The sequence below is a fragment of the Glossina fuscipes genome, unplaced genomic scaffold, assembly GCF_014805625.2.
Source record: "Glossina fuscipes isolate IAEA_lab_2018 unplaced genomic scaffold, Yale_Gfus_2 2, whole genome shotgun sequence".
In the NCBI taxonomy this organism is placed as follows: Eukaryota; Metazoa; Arthropoda; class Insecta; order Diptera; family Glossinidae; genus Glossina; species Glossina fuscipes.
Window position 1 is genome coordinate 35399002 of NW_023998416.1, and position 19746 is coordinate 35418747.

General features: G+C 35.7%; 3 protein-coding genes across 6 annotated transcripts in view; 2 read left to right on the forward strand and 1 right to left on the reverse strand.

Annotated features, from left to right (window-relative positions):
- The window catches only part of LOC119633062 (short neuropeptide F), a 66186-nt gene extending 60898 nt beyond the window's left edge, over nt 1-5288 (forward strand). For 2 of the 4 annotated variants that reach the window (XM_038026270.1, XM_038026268.1), the window contains exons 2-4: nt 2624-2731; nt 2836-3575; nt 3647-5287. In XM_038026270.1, the coding sequence (XP_037882198.1) occupies nt 2638-2731; nt 2836-3575; nt 3647-3694 (882 nt within the window). In that variant the 5' untranslated portion in view covers nt 2624-2637 and the 3' untranslated portion in view covers nt 3695-5287. Of the gene's footprint in view, nt 1-2009; nt 2549-2623; nt 2732-2835; nt 3576-3646 lie in introns of those variants that run through there. The other 2 variants (XM_038026269.1, XM_038026271.1) reach the window with 2 other exon arrangements.
- Nucleotides 5289-12961: 7673 nt separating this feature from the next.
- LOC119633392 (condensin complex subunit 2) lies at nt 12962-15607 on the reverse strand. The gene is made up of 4 exons (XM_038026933.1): nt 15572-15607; nt 15158-15472; nt 14226-15081; nt 12962-14163 (listed from the first exon to the last, which is right to left on the reverse strand). The coding sequence occupies exons 1-4, from the start codon at nt 15578-15580 to the stop codon at nt 13106-13108; spliced, it is 2238 nt and encodes a 745-aa protein (XP_037882861.1). The 5' UTR covers nt 15581-15607; the 3' UTR covers nt 12962-13105.
- Nucleotides 15608-17146: 1539 nt separating this feature from the next.
- LOC119633393 (protein disulfide-isomerase A5) lies at nt 17147-19675 on the forward strand. Its single transcript, XM_038026934.1, has 4 exons — nt 17147-17353; nt 17434-18076; nt 18139-18744; nt 18989-19675. The coding sequence occupies exons 1-4, from the start codon at nt 17333-17335 to the stop codon at nt 19267-19269; spliced, it is 1551 nt and encodes a 516-aa protein (XP_037882862.1). The 5' UTR covers nt 17147-17332; the 3' UTR covers nt 19270-19675.
- The last annotated feature ends 71 nt before the right edge of the window (nt 19676-19746 follow it).

Sequence of the window (19746 nt, forward strand, 5' to 3'; positions counted from 1 at the left end):
CGCCATTGACACTTGCTGCTAAATGATCATTTGATTCAATCGGATCCACCGTTAACGGTACCATTTTTTCGCCTTTGTGTTTGATACTTTCTTGTCAACACCTATCGTTATTCCTGTCTCTATTCCCAACTACCTCTGCTAATGATAAATGAAAGAGAAATACTTGAAAGCAAAATACTTCTCCGCGAATCATTATTCAATATTCTGGCACTGTTACCTTATCCTCACATATTACGTATTCCTGATTTGGAATGCAAATGTTATAAATGAAAATGTCTATAAAATTAGAACATTTTCTTCTTTTTGCGAACGATTGTAAAATCACTTTTCACATTCATTTTCGTAGTTACACAAATCGCGTCAGCTATTTTATGTGATGGACCTCTACTAACTATAAATAAACAATTACGTAAAAAATTCTGGACAAAAATAAGAACACTTCTGCGAGGCAAATAAACACGAGTAACAATCACTATGTTTGCTTTTCAAAAGGATATGTGTGAAAAGTGTCTCTTTGAGTGGGGAAGAGGTTTTCAAAGCCGTGAAGAAGGAAAATGAGCAAGAACGAGAAAACACATGAAATGAAATGAATTGTTGCTGTTGCTGCCGCTTTTGTTGGCTTATTGTGCTTAAAACTTGTAACGTTTTGATATTTAAAGAGACGGATGCGGGAAAGTAAAGAAAAGGACAATATTGAGTGTTGAGTTGTTAGACGCAAGCCATCGTCATTCTTATAATAAATGTAGTTAAACTAAATGTGTGTTATTACAAAGTTTTCCAAGCATAATAGCGGCGATGATGATGTCATTTATGTATCATTTGCACGGAGAATGAAATTAAATTCCTGTCCACATTTACAAAATTTGCATATGTGTACATCAAAAATTTGTAATGCTATAAAAATGCAAATCATAGAGTGTATATTTACATGTATATATATATATATATATATATATATATATAATAAAAATAATCGTACAAATTAAAAAACATGCAAACGTCCCAAATAAACCAACAAACAACTAACGATTTTTTTTACTATTTAACATATATGCGAATTCTCCCTATATTAATGTTAACCTGTGTTGATGCGACACAAGACGAAATTATCATCGTTATTATAATTGTTAGAACTTATTTACCCTACAGACCATAATAAGAATTTAAATAAAATAAGGCTTTAAATAAAAAAAGAGAAAAGGGCGATATGGGTAGAGCAGCTTTCTCATCAGCATCAAAAGCTTTATACTACAATTTAGTTTTCAATATTTTTTCTAAACATATTTCTTGCCAAAACGCGTAAATTCGTCCTCTTTTCAATAAAACCTCCTTTTATCATCTGATGAGCCGACAGTCCTAAAGAAATTAAGAAAAAAAGAATACAGGAAGAAAGCAAAGTGTCCGTGCAAATATTATGTGTGGTTAGAATATCCATTCAAGACGTTTTTTGTTATTCTAAAGACCGAACGGTTGGATGACAGGGAAAGTATGTCACATAAAACATGCAGATTCAGACAATGGGTGATCCAAAATAATGTATAAATGATAGGAAGTAGGAACCCTATGGTTGGCCACAGCCAACAGCACCCTACAGCTAGTCATATAACAACTTTTCAAAATAAGACGTTGATGTGGGGAGTCAGCAAAAAACTATTCCAATCCGAAGCATTTCGCATAGCGTTCTTCCTTGATGTACCAAATTACATGAAAATATGTCAAAAGTTGCAGATGGTAGTTTGAAGAAAAGAAAACAAGACAGACAAGCTTAAAAAGAAAGCGATTCTAAACTGGTTGGCCTATTTATAAATTGGCTTCCACGTGTTGCATATATCCGCGCAAACCTAATGTACTCTTACACCACAAATCGTATAAGATATAAAAATGGTTTAAGGGACGATGTACGAAAAATATAACGGGTCGACTTGAATTGTCGCAATACAGAATACTTGTAAAAAGGTTATTCGAAATAACAGACCTTTTTCTAACAACGCGATATTCAGGAGTTAATTTCTCTCCATCAGGAAGTGTACTTAAGCCAAGCAACCTGCAGAGCCAGAAACTTAAAAATTGCAATCTGAAAAAACACGATTTTATGCATGAACCAGAAATGAAAATGTATTCCTGCCAACGTTTAACGGATTAGCTATAATACTTATTGATAACAAAATCATAAACCACACGCTTGTTACATCAATCACGCAAGGTCTACGTTCGAACCTATTAAAGCATAGGCGTCACATAAATTTATGAATATTAACAGTAGTAATGGGATCACGAGCGCTGCTGCTTCAGGGATGCCCGCAATTACGCGAAAATACGTGCGACATTACAGAAATTGGCAAGTTGTCCGATCCAATCGATTTTAGATTGAACACAAATAAGTAGACAGACATCAGATAGGTTAAACAAGACAAGGTTAAAGCAAATCAACAAATTATTCTGAACTGATCCATAAAATGAAGACGGGTCTCTATTATTTCGCCCTCCTGGGAAGTACAAATGGTACCCCAAACAAATTAAATATATCCTCTATTAGAAGAGGTATAAGGTATACAAAACTTAATTTTAATAGCTTTAGTTGAACCCAGCTTTTCTAAACCTTTGCTCTTTTTGCTTCTTTTAGGTTTTTCAAACAACATGCATTTTCGCAGTCGATTATTTTGCCAACTTACTGGAGCTATTTTTGTCATGTTAATCGGTCTAATCGGAGCTGAATTATTACCTGATGACAGTAAGTGCAGCTCAAGGTTATATAAATACCATCCAATCCCTTTATTTTACATTCCTACTACGTAAAATTTAAATGCTTCTTATCGATTCTACTTTTTCTTATAGGTGCTCTTAACACTTTTTACGAAAACTTATTGCAACGTGAATACGCTGGACCCGTGATTTTACCTAACCATCAACTTGAACGTAAAGCGCAAAGGTCACCTTCGTTACGTCTTCGTTTTGGAAGACGGAATGATCCGGAATTAATCAGGCAATTACCTATTAAGCGTTGGTTCGGTGATGTCAATCAAAAGCCCATTAGATCACCATCACTACGTTTACGTTTTGGAAGACGTAGCGATCCCTCGATGCCGCTACGTAGCCCTTTGGATATGCTAATAAACGCACGTTTCTCTCAAAATCTTGCTAACGACAATGATTACAATGATTTATTTGGCGGCTATTATCACCGAGTTGTCCGTAAGCCACAACGCTTACGTTTTGGCCGCAGTCTACCCATGAATATAAAAGCGGAGAATTTTAATAATGACATACTCTCGGATGACGAAGAGAAGTTAAACGACGCCGATGAAGTATTGGAAAGCAATAAGGAAAATGATTTTCTCAATACTCTGGTTCACTCGTCTCGGTTAAGGAATTTATTAGAGGCCTTGAGAGAATACGAACACTTTCACGAAGACATTGACGACGAAGGAAATGAAAAGGAATTCCAAGGCGAGGAGAATATGGACGACTTTGAACGAGCTATACGTAAACCAGCGCGTTTAAGATTTGGACGTAGTACAAATAACAATGTGGACACGCAAAGTAAGACAGCACAAAAAAACGAAAACTCAGAGAAGGTAAGCCAAACTGCAAAATCGGACATATTTTTTGTTAAAAATCTTCAAGTGTGTTGTCGTTTCTTCCACAGAAGACAGACAATGGCAGGAAATCTGTGCTTAACGAAAGAAAAGACTAAATGCGCTGCAGTAACGCTATGCTATGACATGTTGGAGTTTCTATAAAGACTCGGCAACACTCGAAACAACATTTACAAGCGGAAGACTATATGGTGGTATTCACGATTCCGAGATCCGGGAATGAGAGAAAAATGATGAGAAGTAAAATAAATAACAACGGAGTAGCCTTAGAATATCCAAAATTTGAATTTTGATATTATTTTCCGATTATTTATTTTATTAGATCAGTTTTATCTCCGAAATATTATTCATAGCACGCTTTTATTTCATTTATAAATTTACTTGTCTATTATTATTTATTTTCTTGATTTGCGACAAGTGAATCAAAGAAGTGAAATTAATTTCTATAGTATTTTATGTAACTCTTTAAATTCTTTGCCCGTTGGCTACTCAAGGATCGTGAATAGCACTAATATATAAATTTTTTTTTTTAATATGAGTAAAATATTTAAAACTAGTTTAATTAACAATAAAAAAAAGCAAAAAAAACAGTTACAAAAACACTTGGCAAAAATAAAAATTAACATACTACACGTTAGTTGTAGCAAAAAATACTTATAAACTTCCCATATATGAATTATATTTAATATAATATTTAAGGAAAGAAAGAAGAAGAACGATTTTGCTTTCAAATAATAATTATTAAATAAAGGCGACCTAACTAAGATAATAACATCGGGCAGAAAGTAAAGAATTTTTCATTCTACGTGCCAAGCACATTATTCCCGCTTAGCACTCAGTTTAGTTATATACATATATATGTCTGTCTGCTTACCTGTCGCACACACACTTCCCAAAGGCCAAAAACACGAAGAGAAGCGAAACGAACAATTTCAAAAGATTGTTGTAAACAACTTGCAAACTATAGCACAAAAAGCGCAAACCAATGTGTGAGTTGGCCTATATTCTAAGGCGAATTAAATGCCCCTCTCTTTTTTCATTATTATTAATCCATGTCATCTCATCGCTGAGAGTTGTCCCCCCACACACGCCTTGCTTGGCTAACTGATATTGTTTCAATAGTGCAGCACTTCGTCATCAACGTCTTGAAACCATAACGGCAGATGCGAGTACAGCTTTATCACGTCCATAACCCACTGACAATGTTTTATCAATATTGCAGAGAAGAACGAGATGCAAGCTATTCTTTTTTATTAGATATGCGCTCTGAACTGGCTACTGGTACCGGTCATATTTGTTACGATTCGCACGATGTCCGCACTTTATCATACTTTCTGAACCTTTTTCCCCTTTCGAATAACATTTGCAAGACGCAATCGTTTCTCGTCATATTACAGTTTGCATCTCTTCCATGATGACCATGATACCACTTATTCGACCAATGCCTGTCATGTCGCCATTATACACCGAAATCGACGCAACAAATGCCGTAACATATGTACGGCGTGACGTTTATATTATGCCCTATGTGGTTTTTGTGGATCATCCTCCACTCCGTTAGATCGATTTATTTTATTTTTTTTTTTTCCCCCTTCCAAAAGAAGCAAGGGAACACAGTGCCCACAATGCATGTTTTAAAATAATTGAAATTGAATTGTACGCGTTAAACTATTCGTATAATTTCTTAAAATTATATAAAATAAAACATTACATTATACAACACATGATTTAAAGCTATTTTACAAGTATTATTCATTTATATATGCAAATCTATATGCAATATAAATACAACATACATTGACAACAAATATCTATTAAAACAATATAATCTGTAAATAAAAATAAATAACGAACAAAAAAAAACAAAAACAAAATAATCGGAAAATCAAAAACAATCGAAATTTTTTATATTCACATAAACCGTTTTAGAAAAAGTTTATGGTAGGCCACGTATGTGCTTCCCCGTTTGCGCGTGAACTCTCGCTCTACTCGCTTTTGCGACAACATATGGCCCGCGGTTTTTTACACCCATCACCGAAGGACGGGGGTAAATTCATTTTGTCAAAACGTTGGCAGCGCCCAGAAGGAAGCATCACACACGCCATAAAGTACATATTTTCTTGATTTAAGCACGTCCGTCCGTCCGTTTGTATTATTATTGTTTTGAAAATAGAAGAAATCAACTACGCCCGCTCCGTATTACAGAGCATAAGAATTTTGTTCTTTCTACGTCTTTTGTCTTTTTTAGAATAACGATGATGGGTGTAAAAGATTCCGTCCCGATCAAATTTAATTTTTTTTGCTTGGTTTTTTTCCGAAAAGAAGAAGAAAAGAACTCAAAAAGAGATAAGTATTTGAACATTACTGTCTGGGAATCCGTTAGCAACAGGACAGCATTTTATTAGCAATTTATTAGTGAGACGTTTCAAGAAATTCAAATTGCGTATCGTTAAGTAGACATGGGAGTAGAGATGGGGAAGTGCTCGCAGCAATAAACTTTTAGTAAATAAATTTAAGCAGGTCGGGTTATAAGCAACTTCTGCTATAAACGAGGAGAGTCTATCTTCATGTCTACCTATCATAAATCATCGGAACAAGCGAGTTTTTACTTTCACTAAATAGATAAAGATCCAATTAATCTTCTAACAACTGGTTTGCATGGGCCATGTTCCATTAAACCGTTGTTTAAATCCTGTCAAATGGAGCGAAAATATGCATATTCGTTATGTGAGACTGGGAACTGGGGAATTTAAACAAGGGAATAGCATTAAGATGATAACTGAAAATATATGCAGTACATACGGTGAAGGCCTTTAAAGACATCCGGCAACTGGAAATTGGTTGGCGAGTTCTGCTTTAGAAAGGCGACGTTAAGGAAAAAATCGATTTCTAAAGTCCTTGCGGCCTTGAAGACGGCCTTTTAAAAACAATATTTGATTTGAGAGCTGTAGCAGAAAAATTGACTACATCGTGAAAAAAATCAACAGCAGCGAGTTGAAGAAGCGATGAGTCCTTAGAAATTATATCCAGAGCGATCAAGGCGTCAAGCGAAGACAAGATCGCCAGAATTTCCTAGTATCGAACAATTCTCAGGTAAAGAATTAAACGCGTCATTAGTACGGCACCGCGAGGGACACTCATGAAAGATTTTCTATATGTAGCCGTCTCACTGCCGTCAATTTGGATATTTTTGTAAGGAAAAAGCCCATATACCGGGTTGCAGAATCTGATTGGCAATCCCCTTGAGAGTGACGATACTTTTACCTGTGACGAAACTATATTAATAACTGACCAAAGACGGATGATGCTGTCGTGAGCAAATTTCGAACGCCTGAGACCAGATTGAAAGTCGTTGACAATATTTTGAGAATCTGAACGGCGTTCTAAACAGGAGCATAATATTCTCTCCTCATAATAGAAACTAATGCTTCTATATGAACTGAGATTTGACGACAATCAGAGCTTATTCTTTAAGGGAACAATTTGAAAGTTACACTAGCGTCAAGGTATGTGATACGTTTTGAAAACCTCGTTATATTGAGATGGCCGTTTCGGATGCCGTTTAAAGGAGACGTGGGGTTAGAAACGTTCAATGCCTTGTTAAACTCAGTGAGTGCAATTGGCTTTAGTCTTATAATGGTCTGTCATATCGCTCATCAAATATTAAACAGAGCGAACCGGTACAAGGGGGACTAGCAAGCAAGATTGTCACAGAATCTGTTTAAGAGTTGCTTGAGTGTTGAATAAGTTGATTTGATTCCTGTAAACAATCTAATACCACTTACCTTAAGCAGACATATAACCATTTGCTAAAATTTTTCCATCTCTTATGTTTCTCCAGTCTGAGCACGTAAATGTATTCCCTTCTAGTGTAAGACGGCATTTTTTGCATATAGTGATAGCAAATCTTAGACGGCTACATTGGCCGTGCTGCTCCACCGAAGACAGAGGGGCGCTATTATTTTGGTGTTCTTTAAAGTGAAGGTAGCAGGGAAAGCGTCAGAGAAAATTTCGAAGCATATACCAAACGATTGTTAGACTGAATGAAATTAGTTACCCTACGGACAGAACTATTAAGGGTAAAAGATTTAAAGTTTTTCGCAACGCGGTTTCGTGCGCTATCACAAAATTTAAAATTCTGATGAAAAGGCTGAATAATTTGTTAGATATTCGATATGTGTACATAAGCTTAGCGTAAGGGAGGTGGAAGTTTCAATACTCTGCTTGTGGAGGACATAACAAACACATTTACCCATAATGAAAAAGAGAGTACAACTTATAAGGGATTAGAAACTACAAGAACGAATGCGAGAGTGACGATTACAAATTTAAAGTTTTTGAAAAAACTAATTATGAAATCTGAAGTAATTTTCATTAAAAGAACAAATTTCAATTTTTATGTTAAGAGTGCAAACTCTCATATCAACAGACATACACTCTCACACTCTATTGCACTAACCAGATAAGAACATCGAGCAGTTAAATAAATAAATCATTCACAGTTTCATGCTGTGATGGCACAATACATTCGCACTTATTTGCACCTATGCATATGTACAGGGACAAGCCACATGGCGATTTTTATACTTCGCAACAGAGCATGCACCTTCATTCATACAAACTGTTATTGTTTTACAAAGAGTTTTCTAATTACATTTGTCATTAACTGTCGTAACGTCGTCTTGAAGTTCGCAATAATCAAAAAGCATTTCGTTATTTATATAATTATGTTACTCATCTTTTCGTTAAGGACAGGCTTAGCTCGTTCAAAGTCGTTAACGAAGTGAAATGCACTCTGTGAAATGCTCGAAAGGAAAAAAATTTAACAACGCCAACAAATCTTCAATTGTTTTATTGTTTGCCGAATGTGGTCGCATTTCAATTTCATAAATAATTTTATTCGTTCACATGGACAGATGAAAAATCATAACAAGCCATTCTCTTTTGATTTCAACAACTAAGCTTAAATATACGTTACATAAGCTATACAATTGAAACGATTATAAGAAATCCAATTCCAATTCAAATACCAGCACTATCTTGCCATCGGAATCGCTGCAAATGATCGAACAAAATGGGCTTACATTCCCCACGACCGTGCTACTTGAACGGAACTCGCCGTAATAGACAAATGCAAGTCTTTTATCGATATTTTCTTCTTCGCTTGAAACGTAAAGAGTGTCTGTTTCATCGGTATTTCCTTTTCCACGCCACTTGAAAATGTATACAGAGGAAGGTTTCTAGCATCATAATCACGGCTTGCGGCAATGACAGTATACTAATTCGCGGATACAGTCGAGTGTGTGGCTTAAAAAGAAGCAGAGCCTAGGGTAGGCCTTGTCTTCACCAAAAAAGCCGCGTCGATATGATGGCTGCGTCATGTTGTTTTCCCGCGCTATTCTCCCATGGGTTAAAAGTACTCCTGACAGCCGTGGGATGACAAAATATTCACTCCGAACGTGATGCGATGATCTTGGAGTTAAAACTTCGTAAATAGGTATTTACATTATAACCCGGGCGATATCTGCCAGTCCTACGAATTTTTAGTATACCCTCGTTCTTGTCTACTCTCCTTTTGTTTACTACGGATTGAAATAAATATTAAAATATTCGATAAGAAAATCTATGTAATGAAATGTATAAGATTGCGTCAAAAACAAGTAAAAAAATTAAGTTCAGTCGAGACCGAATCTTTTATACCCATCATGAGTTCCCCTAAAAAAAGACAAAAGAAGTCAAAGAACAAAATTCTCATGTTCTATAATATGGAGTTTACACAGTTGATTTCTTCTATTTTTACAATAGAAGCTTTTGCCGTAGACACAGGTGGGCGTTGTCAGCGCGTCTTTTGAAATGTTTAGGGCAATTTCAAATTCTTTTGCAAATTTGTAGGCATATCTTCATTTTTGGTAAAGGGAGAAAATTTACCACAAATGCTATAAACTTGCGCAAACAATCACACAGGCGAACACCCGAACAGGTTTAGATACATTCAAAATTTGAAACTGGCCATAAATTTGTGCACAGGGATTTTTGAAACTTGTTTGTGTGTATTACAAAGGTGTTGAAAAAATAATTAAATTTTGATACATTATAAAATTGGGTAGACGCGATCAATTTTTTCTATTATGGTACAAAAGTGCTACAGCAGCGCCCATAGAATATGCATTCAAATTTTTGTACATTTATTTGGTATAGTTTATGATTAATGAGCAAAAAACCAATTTATCATTCCTTTCGAGAATAGAGTTCTTCTCAGTTTACCTGGTGCTGTGAGCGTGTCCTTCAACCGATTTGACCTATTTTCAACAGCAACCTGCGTGCAAGAACTTCCAATATTTCTGCCAAATTTAAAGTCGATAGCTTCATATTCGCGGCCAAAAGAATGTTTACCGCAGGGGGGGACAGATGGTCATACGCATATGCTTAAATCGATTTAAAATTTGATGGTGATCAAGAATGTATATACATTGTGTGGTCGCTGATGTTTCCTTCTGGGCGTTGCAAACGTTTGACAAAATGAATTCACCCCCCGTCCTTCGGTGATGAGTATAATAACGAACTTGAAAAAACTTGCTCTAAAATTTGCGATGTCAGCCCTGACACAGACAATAATAAAGAAAGAATACAGATGTCTCTAGGTGCTTAACATGGATACCTGCCGTGTTTAACGCCACGCTCCCCGATGGCACACGGAGTGTGGGAACGTACACTGAACGCCCCGAGAAAAACCTCGAGTTCCAGTGAAGAAACGTATATAAGCGTATCTCCTCCCTGGTGAGGGCGAGGCACTATCTAAAACCTCTCTCTTTCTTTAGGTCAGACACCCGATTACCATGCAACTCCACACCGAGCCGAGGCTCTTCCCGCGGTTTGGGCTAAGCCCAGCGACCACGAAACTCCCGCAATGGCCGTTCCCGTTGACAGGCCGAAACTAGAAGATTGCTTCGGGGACTCCTCACACAAGTGGTACTGGATATAAAGAAAAAAAATAGGTAATGAAAGAAGAATAAGAAAGCCTCCAGTTAGACTTAACAGAAGAAAGAAAGAGTACAGCAAAATCAAGGGCAGCAGGTACTAAAACTCTTTGTTTTTGTAGTAAAGGCAAGAAATTGACTTTCTTCACACACTCCATAACAAGCCGACAAATTGAAAAAACGGACAATGCACGAAGATTAATTGGTGAAGCGGCAAGACGTAGAAGAGAAAATCGAAAACGCTGCATAATAGTTCCCCAACATAAGTTGATCATCTCAAATGAGCCGAAAAGTGTGACAAATCGATTAAAAAGTGCCTGGAAATGGAAATCCTGGAAAATGTATTAAAAAATAAATGCCCTTTGAACCATTGCTCCCTGTTACTTTGTTAGTCTACGAAGCTTTCGTAGTAAGCTTTTACTTAAAATAAATAAATATTAATTCGAAATTTGCTTCCAATGTTCAATATGGCGGGAAGTGAAAATCAGTGCAATCAGTCAGCACATCTCTTATTATCGAAAAAACAGTTAATGAAATACAAGATTTGCTTTAAGGCGCATATGGTTTTTCTACATCGTCTTTTTCATTCATCGTTGAAAGATTGGATTACGCTGGGGATTGCTTTTAGTTTACAACACCTACGAATCAGAAAACCCATTTGACGGGTACATAATAAGCTTCCGAATAGATTTATCGTTTCGTCTATTCCTTCATTCGTCTGTCTATCATGTTTGGTGTTGTTGTTGTTGTTATTGTTATTCTTAACGTTAGCAAGAAAAACGAAAAAGGGTGAAATTTCACACATAGGGATTAAGGATGAAATTCAACACGTAGCATATGTAAGTAATTCGAAAATTTTCTGGAAATTTTGTTACCCCTCCTCCTTTACATATATTCCTTTATTGTTTATAGCCCAAGCACGTTTGCATTAAGTATAGATTAAGTTTGTGCAGAACTTAAAACATATTTATATTCTTCATATTCATATGCTTTAATAAAGCGAACCAACTAGGAACCATTTTCTATGTTGATTTTAGCATTTCCCAGCGCCTACCCGTTCAATGTCTATCGTGTTATTTTTGTGATCAATCTACAGATCGCGATTTTCAAGATGTTTGCATGAAATACAACGACAGGTATTAAAAACCAAAGGCGAACCCTTTTGGAAACGAACTGGATTGGATGGATTTTATGCTCCTTACACATATAAATCCGTATTTTTAAAAAGTGATTATAAAATTGTTTAAAGTATTTAAAGATCGGCTTTGACCCCCTATAACATTCTTTTAAAATATTTATTATTTATTTAACTTCTGCAAGCCTGATTCGAGGCGACAAATAAAAACAATTCTACGCGAACGTTAGGAAAATGCTGCGATAACAAATTTTCGTTATCATAGCAGTTCACTTTCTCTACAATCAATCCCTGAGAAGCAAATCATTTTTTCGCTCAAAAATTAAAACATGAGCTCGTGTTTGCTGCTCGTCGAATAAAACAAAGAACTGGCATACCATTTGGGATGGAAAATATAGTGTATGAACTCATACGGACGAATGTAGAAGATTTTAAAGCACACATATCATTGTGCCGGTTGATTAAGAAAACGATTCAACCTGCATTTCACCCTGACTATTTTCGGCCAGGAACGAGGCGGTATAAATAGCAGCATACCCTAGTCTTTTATAGGCGAAGAATAATACATACACGGACAAGAAAGTTAACTTTGTCAAATTTGAACCAAGTCAGTTCGAGTTTGGAGGCGCTTCGGAATAATGTGCCTGTATATGAGAATATGATATATTTGGGTATCGGGAGATGAACGAAAATAATTAAGAAATCTTATTAAGCAAAATATCCTTGATAAATTTTCAGATTACAATTTCGTGGTCAAAATCGAGAAGTTGATAAATTCTTAAAAATACTCGAATATTGCCACACAAATCCACTTCTGTGTTTCATATTCAACCAAAACGATTGTAAAAAGTCTCTGAACAACAAAGGATTTCTTTCTTAGTTGAATTTTTTTCACTGTTTTCGAAATTTCTTTATGATTGACTCTCGCATTTTTGAATTTTCGATCGAGAAAAAAATGTTGTTTCCGCCAAGAGGAAAAAGATTTAAATGGATTTATGGTGGAAAATTCTTAGCGATAAAAGGAGAAATATACCAATAATTCATAAAGAATCTTTAATTTATTCTAATACTTTGCAAAATTTTATACAAAATAAAATTTAAAACGAAAAGAAAAAAATTCTCTTTTATAAAATACTGCAAATTTTTTAAATAATAAAAAATTTATAAAAAGAAACAATAAAATTGATAAAAGTTCTGAAGCATCATGTCCGGAAAAGTTTTTAAAACAATTCCAGAAATTCATATTTCTTTGAAAAAACGTTAATTATTTGATTTAAAAAATATTAAATCTAGAATTAGTAGGGATGTCTATGGCCGTTGTAAAAGAAGGTCAATGAGAAAGAAAGATAGAAAAGTGCTGCGTACTTATGCATTTGAAAGAATTAGCTCGGAAGGAACTACCCGACCACCTTGCGTATTTTGAAATCTGTAAGATCGTCCTGAGGTATCAGACGTAAATCATATTCATTAGCTAGATGTAGAACTGAATAGAAAGCTATAGAAGTAGAAAGAGCTTCCGACATATTTTTTGTCAATAATTGCGGGAGGTTTGCATAAATCTCATTAAAACTGGCTAAACCATCTTCATAGCACTCGTTTTTAAGCATTGGATGATGAGGTATGTCCTCTTCATTTATCGTTCTCTTCAATTGTTTGTTGAGCAATGTGGAACAACTGCGTTTAAGATTCTTCATGTCGATGACTTTTGCTCGGCGAGCAAAAGGCACTACAATTCTGGTTACTTGCGTGGGGGCGCCTTCGAAATTGTTGGCAATTTCTAGTATTGTGGAATTGTGTGAATTATTTTCAGCAGGTCTTATTTCAGGAGAGGTACTTAAATCATCGTGACCAACCAAAACGCTGTTACAAGCCAAATTTTCAACACCATCATGATCCATTTCGTGATCAGCAAAGTGATCATCTATTGCTTGAACATTGTCCACCATTCCATTAAGTAAACCATTTTCGCTAGAATCGATGACGTCTTGTAACGTAGACCTATGCGTAGAGTTTGCCAATATCGCTAAGCCAGGAGCAAGTGTAAAATATGAGAAACGGTCGCTATTCAACTGCAAGTCGACCGGCAATTTCAGTTTTTTGTGATCCCATTTTTTTTGTATGTTTGCTTTACGGTCCTTAAACTTTTGATCTAAAGGTATAAAGCCCTCTTCTTCAGATTGATCAAATTTTAACTGCTTAGCTTTCTTTCTATCCAAAGCTTGACGTTGACGAGGGCCCCGACGATTTAAAACACGTCCCACTACTACTTCACTGGAACGACGATTGCGTATCCTTTTGAACTTCCAATGCGAAGGTCCGGCCCAAAATTGAGAAATCTTATCCATAGGTCTGTAAGAATACTCCAATTTCGAATTAGCGTCAACGGGACGCAAATCCTCAATAACAACAGGAACCTTGCGCAGACCGCGGCAATTGTTAATAGCAGTACGATCCTCTGCAGACAAAGAAAAAATTAACATAATTAATCCATGATTTAAATATATTTCATAGTCTAACCTATAGTTAAATCATCGAACTCATTATAATCCACATCCACGATAGGCATTTGTTCCGTAAGAATAGGCATGGGTTCACATTCAGCATTTATATCAAACGCCATGGACATTTCATGGAGATTACCAAATGGCGAATTTACCGTTTCAATTTCTCTGCCACCTGTCTCTTGCGGAGGAGATGGTATATCTTCATCCACAGTATGTCGCGTACTTAAATTCTGTTCCTTGTCCTCCGCTGTTGGCTCTGGCATGTCGGTGATAATATAACCGTCGTGCAATGGCCGTAATTTGAAATTTTCCAAGTTTTGCATTTTAAACAAACTATCGCATGGAAAGAACTCATTTTCATTATTAGTTTGCAATGAAATCTCTTCTGTGTAGTCAGCAGGCGGCAAAGCTGCTTTATCCCAAATGGCGAACGTAGTGCGTAATCTTAGTTCAGAGTCCGTTGTCAATAAAATATTGTTCATTAGACGTGTCGAAGAATTTATCGAGCCAACAACCGAATTCAGTTTACCAAACACTGGATCTTGCAGTGGTACTGTATCTAGACGAGCATTTAAAGTTTCCTTATTTTTCGTTACCATACATGCAGCCTTGCGCTGACGTTTATTTTTCGTTTTTTTCGCATTTTCGGCATTTACCTCTGCACCCGCAGCACTAGCGACGGGGTCATTACCTCCTTCACCACCTGTGGCGACAGTGTCATTATCGTCGTCATCATCAGCATTTTCTAATTGTTTTTCACTAAACTTTTGAGCATTCAAACCAGCCGACATACGCAAAACATCCGAGTGTATAGAGTCAACGCGCAGACTGTAAACTTTAGAAGAAGCTTCTAACGAACTCCCAGCTACCTATTGATACGACACAGAAATACACAAAATTTGATTCCCGCCTGCTTGCTTATATTTACTCTCTTTGCAGACGCACCTTAAAATTGCTAAAAGTTTTGTGATGTCTGTCCAATAATGTCGATAATGTATCTATCAGGGAGACAGACCAAGCATTTTCACGACTTAATTTGTTATTGTTATAGATTTCCAGATATTTTTGTAACGTTTCATTATCCTCGAATGCTGAAGTTGATGGTTCTACGTTTCCCTCCTCTCTAGAAATCAGCGTACGCCTTCTAGCCTCCCTCCGTTCCTCCGCGTCATCATTAACAGACGCATTGCGATTAGATTCCCGGCATAAACTAACATCGGATCGTCGCAATGGAGAATCTGTATGAGCTGGAGTCATAATCTAAAAATGTATTTGAATTTTTTATTTTTAATATCGTTTGCTTTCATATGTCTAAATAACAAGCGTTCGCACATAAATCTTATTTGATAAATTACTCACTAAATTCATTAAATTTTGAATTTCGCTAATTTTTTTCTCTTTGAATTTTATTTTACTTTGCTTTTTATTTTTTATATTCGACAACTATATCTTCCTGTTTTTCTTTCCGTTTTACTTTCTTTCTTTTTTCGTCAATTGTTATTGCTGTACATACGCTTGTTTTGTAATGTCATACTTCATATTGTTTGTTATTGTTAGTTAATTTCAGTTGTTTTCAAATAAACCAAGGTAACCATATCCCCGTGAATCAACATAACTTTCGTCAAGGGAATAATCTCGTTTGCAAAATCTCAAACCGATTTCCGAAATGCGATGCATGTAGTATTACCCCTTAGATGGATCAACGTTTCGCTTGTACGTTTAATCCTCGTTGTTTACTTTTACATCAGAAATTATTGAATGGTGTTAACGTTTGCTTTAAAACATGAACATCTGCGCTTACGTAGTCAAAACATTTTCTTGTCCAGTAAACTACAATACTGAAATTCAGGAATTTTCTCAATATGTTCCCAAAAATGGTAGCTCACCAATTGACTGAATCAAAACAAATAGACGTGTTGCAGAGCTTAGCGGAAAATATTATTAGATTGACTAATTCCAAAGGAGAAGCTTCAATGTTGAACTTGCACTTAGGCGCGTTATCTCAGGAGAACGCAAAAGGTTGAAATCATTAAAAAGATCTAGTCATGATCTGAAACGCTTTACAATAATTTCATGTGATCGGGGACAGCCACTTTTCCATTTCATTTTTTCTTTGTCCAATGGTCATATATTTAAAAATTGCTATTTTCGCATTATAGAACCCGTCAGTTATTCTTTGGAAAAAGAACTTGACTTGACTTGAGTTATAAAATTTGGCGCTCTAAATTTATTAGATTTCTGATTAAAACCGTTATGTGCAAATTTGTTTGTTAAATTCGTAGTCTAAAATTTAAGAAATTTTTGCGCAGCACTTTTAGAAGCCAATGACCTAATTAAATTATGCTATACTTCGCTGTTTAATTTTGATATTCGACCGTTACGTTTTCCAGTTTTTCCCTTTCGTTTGCCAGCTTTGTAACGGTTCTAAACGTTGGCCTTACATTCTTCACTAAATTTGTAACTAAATAACTAACGTGCAGATTTCTTTCTTAACTAGATATTCAGTTAAATTTAAATTTAACTAATGGAAAAACTCCTTCACATGATTTTTGCAAATAAATTAGCTTAAGCGCACAAGGAAATAAAACAAGCCATCGCACCTGCATAGGGATCATTTTTTTAAACAAATTTTAAATACCATGAATGGCATCTATGTACATTTAAGAAAATTTTTCCCGCGAGGAATTAATGTGATAAAACTATTCTTGCGTCACCAATTTAACTTAACTTGACCTTGTAAACTAGTAAATTTGGCCACACTTTATCCACTTGTTGTTTACGTCTTCGGTACAGTTGCCAGCTTTACGCCCCAATACTACTTAATTTTAGCAAATTATCTCTCTCTTTCAGTTCAGTTAGACAAAACTACCAGGGATTATTTCTCATACATACCCAACTATTTCTCACTTTCAGTTCAGTTTGACAAAACTACCAGGGATTATTTCTCATGCATACGCAATTATTTCTCTACGTTAACGTTGCTTTTATACATATATAGTAACAGCAGAATATAAAAAAAAGAAACAACAAATTATAGAAAATTTCAAAATCAGCTGTCTCCGTACAGCCTCCTCTCATTTCCAGGATTTTTTAATTAGTTTTTATTAGAACGGGAAAATTATGTATAAAAATATTGTAATTGTATGTATTATTTGCTTTATAAAAAAATGTAATTGTATGTTTATGTATAATTATATACATCAACTTCCTTTTTACTACAGAGTTTGTTTTTCGCTTTCGTATTGTGGATGCCGACAGCCGGTAATAAATTACATATCAAAACAAATGCGATTGAAGACATTATTGAACTCAAAGATTTTAAGAAGTTACTGCGCACCAAAACCAACGTTTTAGTTTTATTTACAGTCAGCCTCAAACAGACTGCCGAACATATAAAAATATTTAAAGAGGTATCAGCCGAAGTTCGTGGAACAGGCAGCATGGTTATAATCGATTGCGCCGAAAAGAAAAAGCTTTGCAAAAAATTAAAAGTTGCCCCCGATCCTTTAGTTTTGAAACACTTTAAAGATGGAGAATATCACAAAGACTACGATCGGCAAATATCGTTGAATTCAATGGTGAATTTCATGCGAGATCCTACCGGGGATTTGCCATGGGAAGAGGACCCTCTGGGCAAAGATGTTCTACACTTTCCAGATTATCTTGCATTTATGAAGCATTTGAAAAGAAATTTAAAACCTTTACTTATAATGCTTTATGTGCCATGGTGCGGTTTTTGTAAACGTTTGCGACCGGAATTCTCCAAAGCAGCAACAGAATTAAAATCCGAGGGTTATGTTCTAGGAGCTATGGATGTGGAGAGGAAAGAAAATACTTTAGCCAGAAAAGTATTTAATTTAACCGGTACGTAAGTATGTAAAAATACTGGGATATTTAATTTTAACTTGCTATGCTACATCTCATAGGTTTTCCCACGCTTATCTACTTTGAAAACGGCCAATTGAAACAACACTACGAAGGCGAGAATAACAAAGAAGCAATCGTAGCTTTTATGCACGATCCAGCTTCAGTACCTCTAAAGCAGAATAAAGAATTTGATTGGTCGTCCGATACTAACTCGGAAATTGTCCATTTAACTAGACAGGGCTTTGAACCGGCCCTTAAAGATGAAAAGTCCGTTTTAGTCATGTTCTATGCTCCATGGTGTGGCCATTGTAAGCGTTTAAAACCCGAATATGAGAAGGCGGCTATAGAAATGAAAAACAAAAAGATTCCCGGTATTTTAGCTGCACTGGATGTCACAAGAGAAACTTCTATTGCCGAACAATTTAAAGTAAAAGGTTATCCCACTTTAAAGTACTTTGTTAATGCTCAATACAAATATGATGTGCATATGAGAGAAGCCGAAAAACTTGTAGAATTCATGAAAGACCCTAAAGAGCCACCACCTCCTCCGCCGCCTGAAACGCCATGGCAAGAAGAAGATACAAACGTAATTTTTCTAAGTGATCAAACTTTCAATTCTACTTTAAAACGCAAAAAACATGCCCTTGTCATGTTTTATGCCCCTTGTAAGTATAGCATCACTTCAATATTGAATCTTAGCCATCTTGGCCCTAACTTTGTTAAATAGAAGATCAATGGCGAATAATTTTCGTTCAGTTAATTTAGTAAATATAAAATTCACTTGCGCCCCTTACTTTTTTCAAATATGTTTACCAAGTATACGTATCAAGTTTCTATTCTTGTCTTGAAAATATTAAAAGTAAAAGGCCAAGGTATGTGCAAATTTTAATTTTCATGTAATCATTTCAGGGTGTGGCCACTGTAAAAATACCAGGCCTGAATTTAATGCCGCCGCCAATGTCATGAGAGAAGAGTCGCGCATAGTATTCGCTGCAGTTGACTGCACACGTGATACTAATGTTTGTTCCAGTCAAGGGGTTCGCGGCTATCCTACGTTAAAATATTTTTCATATCTCAAAGTGAAAGTTGATTATCATGGCGGACGTAAACGTGAAGATTTTATAGCTTTTTTAAAAAATGCTAGCGAATCTTCAAAATCGAACCAAAAGCAAATTCACGAAGAATTGTGATATGAGTAATATATACATATGTTGTTTTATTTTTACCCGCGTAGTATTTCTGCGCTATCTATACGATGCTCGTGAGTATTGGGCAAAGTATGTCGTCATAAAGTATTAAATATTCACAAATTGCGTAGTCCTTTACTTATATTTTACTAAAATAGTGAGCAAATATATAGACGCTTGGTGTGCAAAAGGGGCGAACCCTCAAGATGAAAACTGATAAGCTATGAGGATTGCTGGTATTGAGAGTTACTACGCTAAAAAAAAAATGTAGAGTTTAAAAAACATCGAAGAACTGCAAGTTTGGTTAACTCAGAAAGCACGGATTCGAAGTTTAGATATTTTTCGGGCACTGCGTCACCTAAAGCACAACTCTCAAAAATATTATAAATTAATTTAAGAACTTCCTACCTATACTTTTATTGACTTGCCTGAGCGTAGAGGGAACTACTTTTTGATTACTTCCAAACGTTAAATAATGGA

What these genes read in the sequence shown, in the direction of transcription:
- LOC119633392 (XM_038026933.1), bottom strand. An exon ending in AAACTTTTAGCAATTTTAAG is followed by an intron (nt 15,082 to 15,157) that starts GTGCGTCTGCAA and finishes TCGTATCAATAG; the next exon opens with GTAGCTGGGAGTTCGTTAGA. An exon ending in GTTCGATGATTTAACTATAG is followed by an intron (nt 14,164 to 14,225) that starts GTTAGACTATGA and finishes CTTTGTCTGCAG; the next exon opens with AGGATCGTACTGCTATTAAC.
- LOC119633393 (XM_038026934.1), top strand. Translation starts at nt 17,333, where the DNA reads ATGTATAAAAATATTGTAATT. An exon ending in AAAAGTATTTAATTTAACCG is followed by an intron (nt 18,077 to 18,138) that starts GTACGTAAGTAT and finishes TACATCTCATAG; the next exon opens with GTTTTCCCACGCTTATCTAC. An exon ending in TGTCATGTTTTATGCCCCTT is followed by an intron (nt 18,745 to 18,988) that starts GTAAGTATAGCA and finishes TAATCATTTCAG; the next exon opens with GGTGTGGCCACTGTAAAAAT.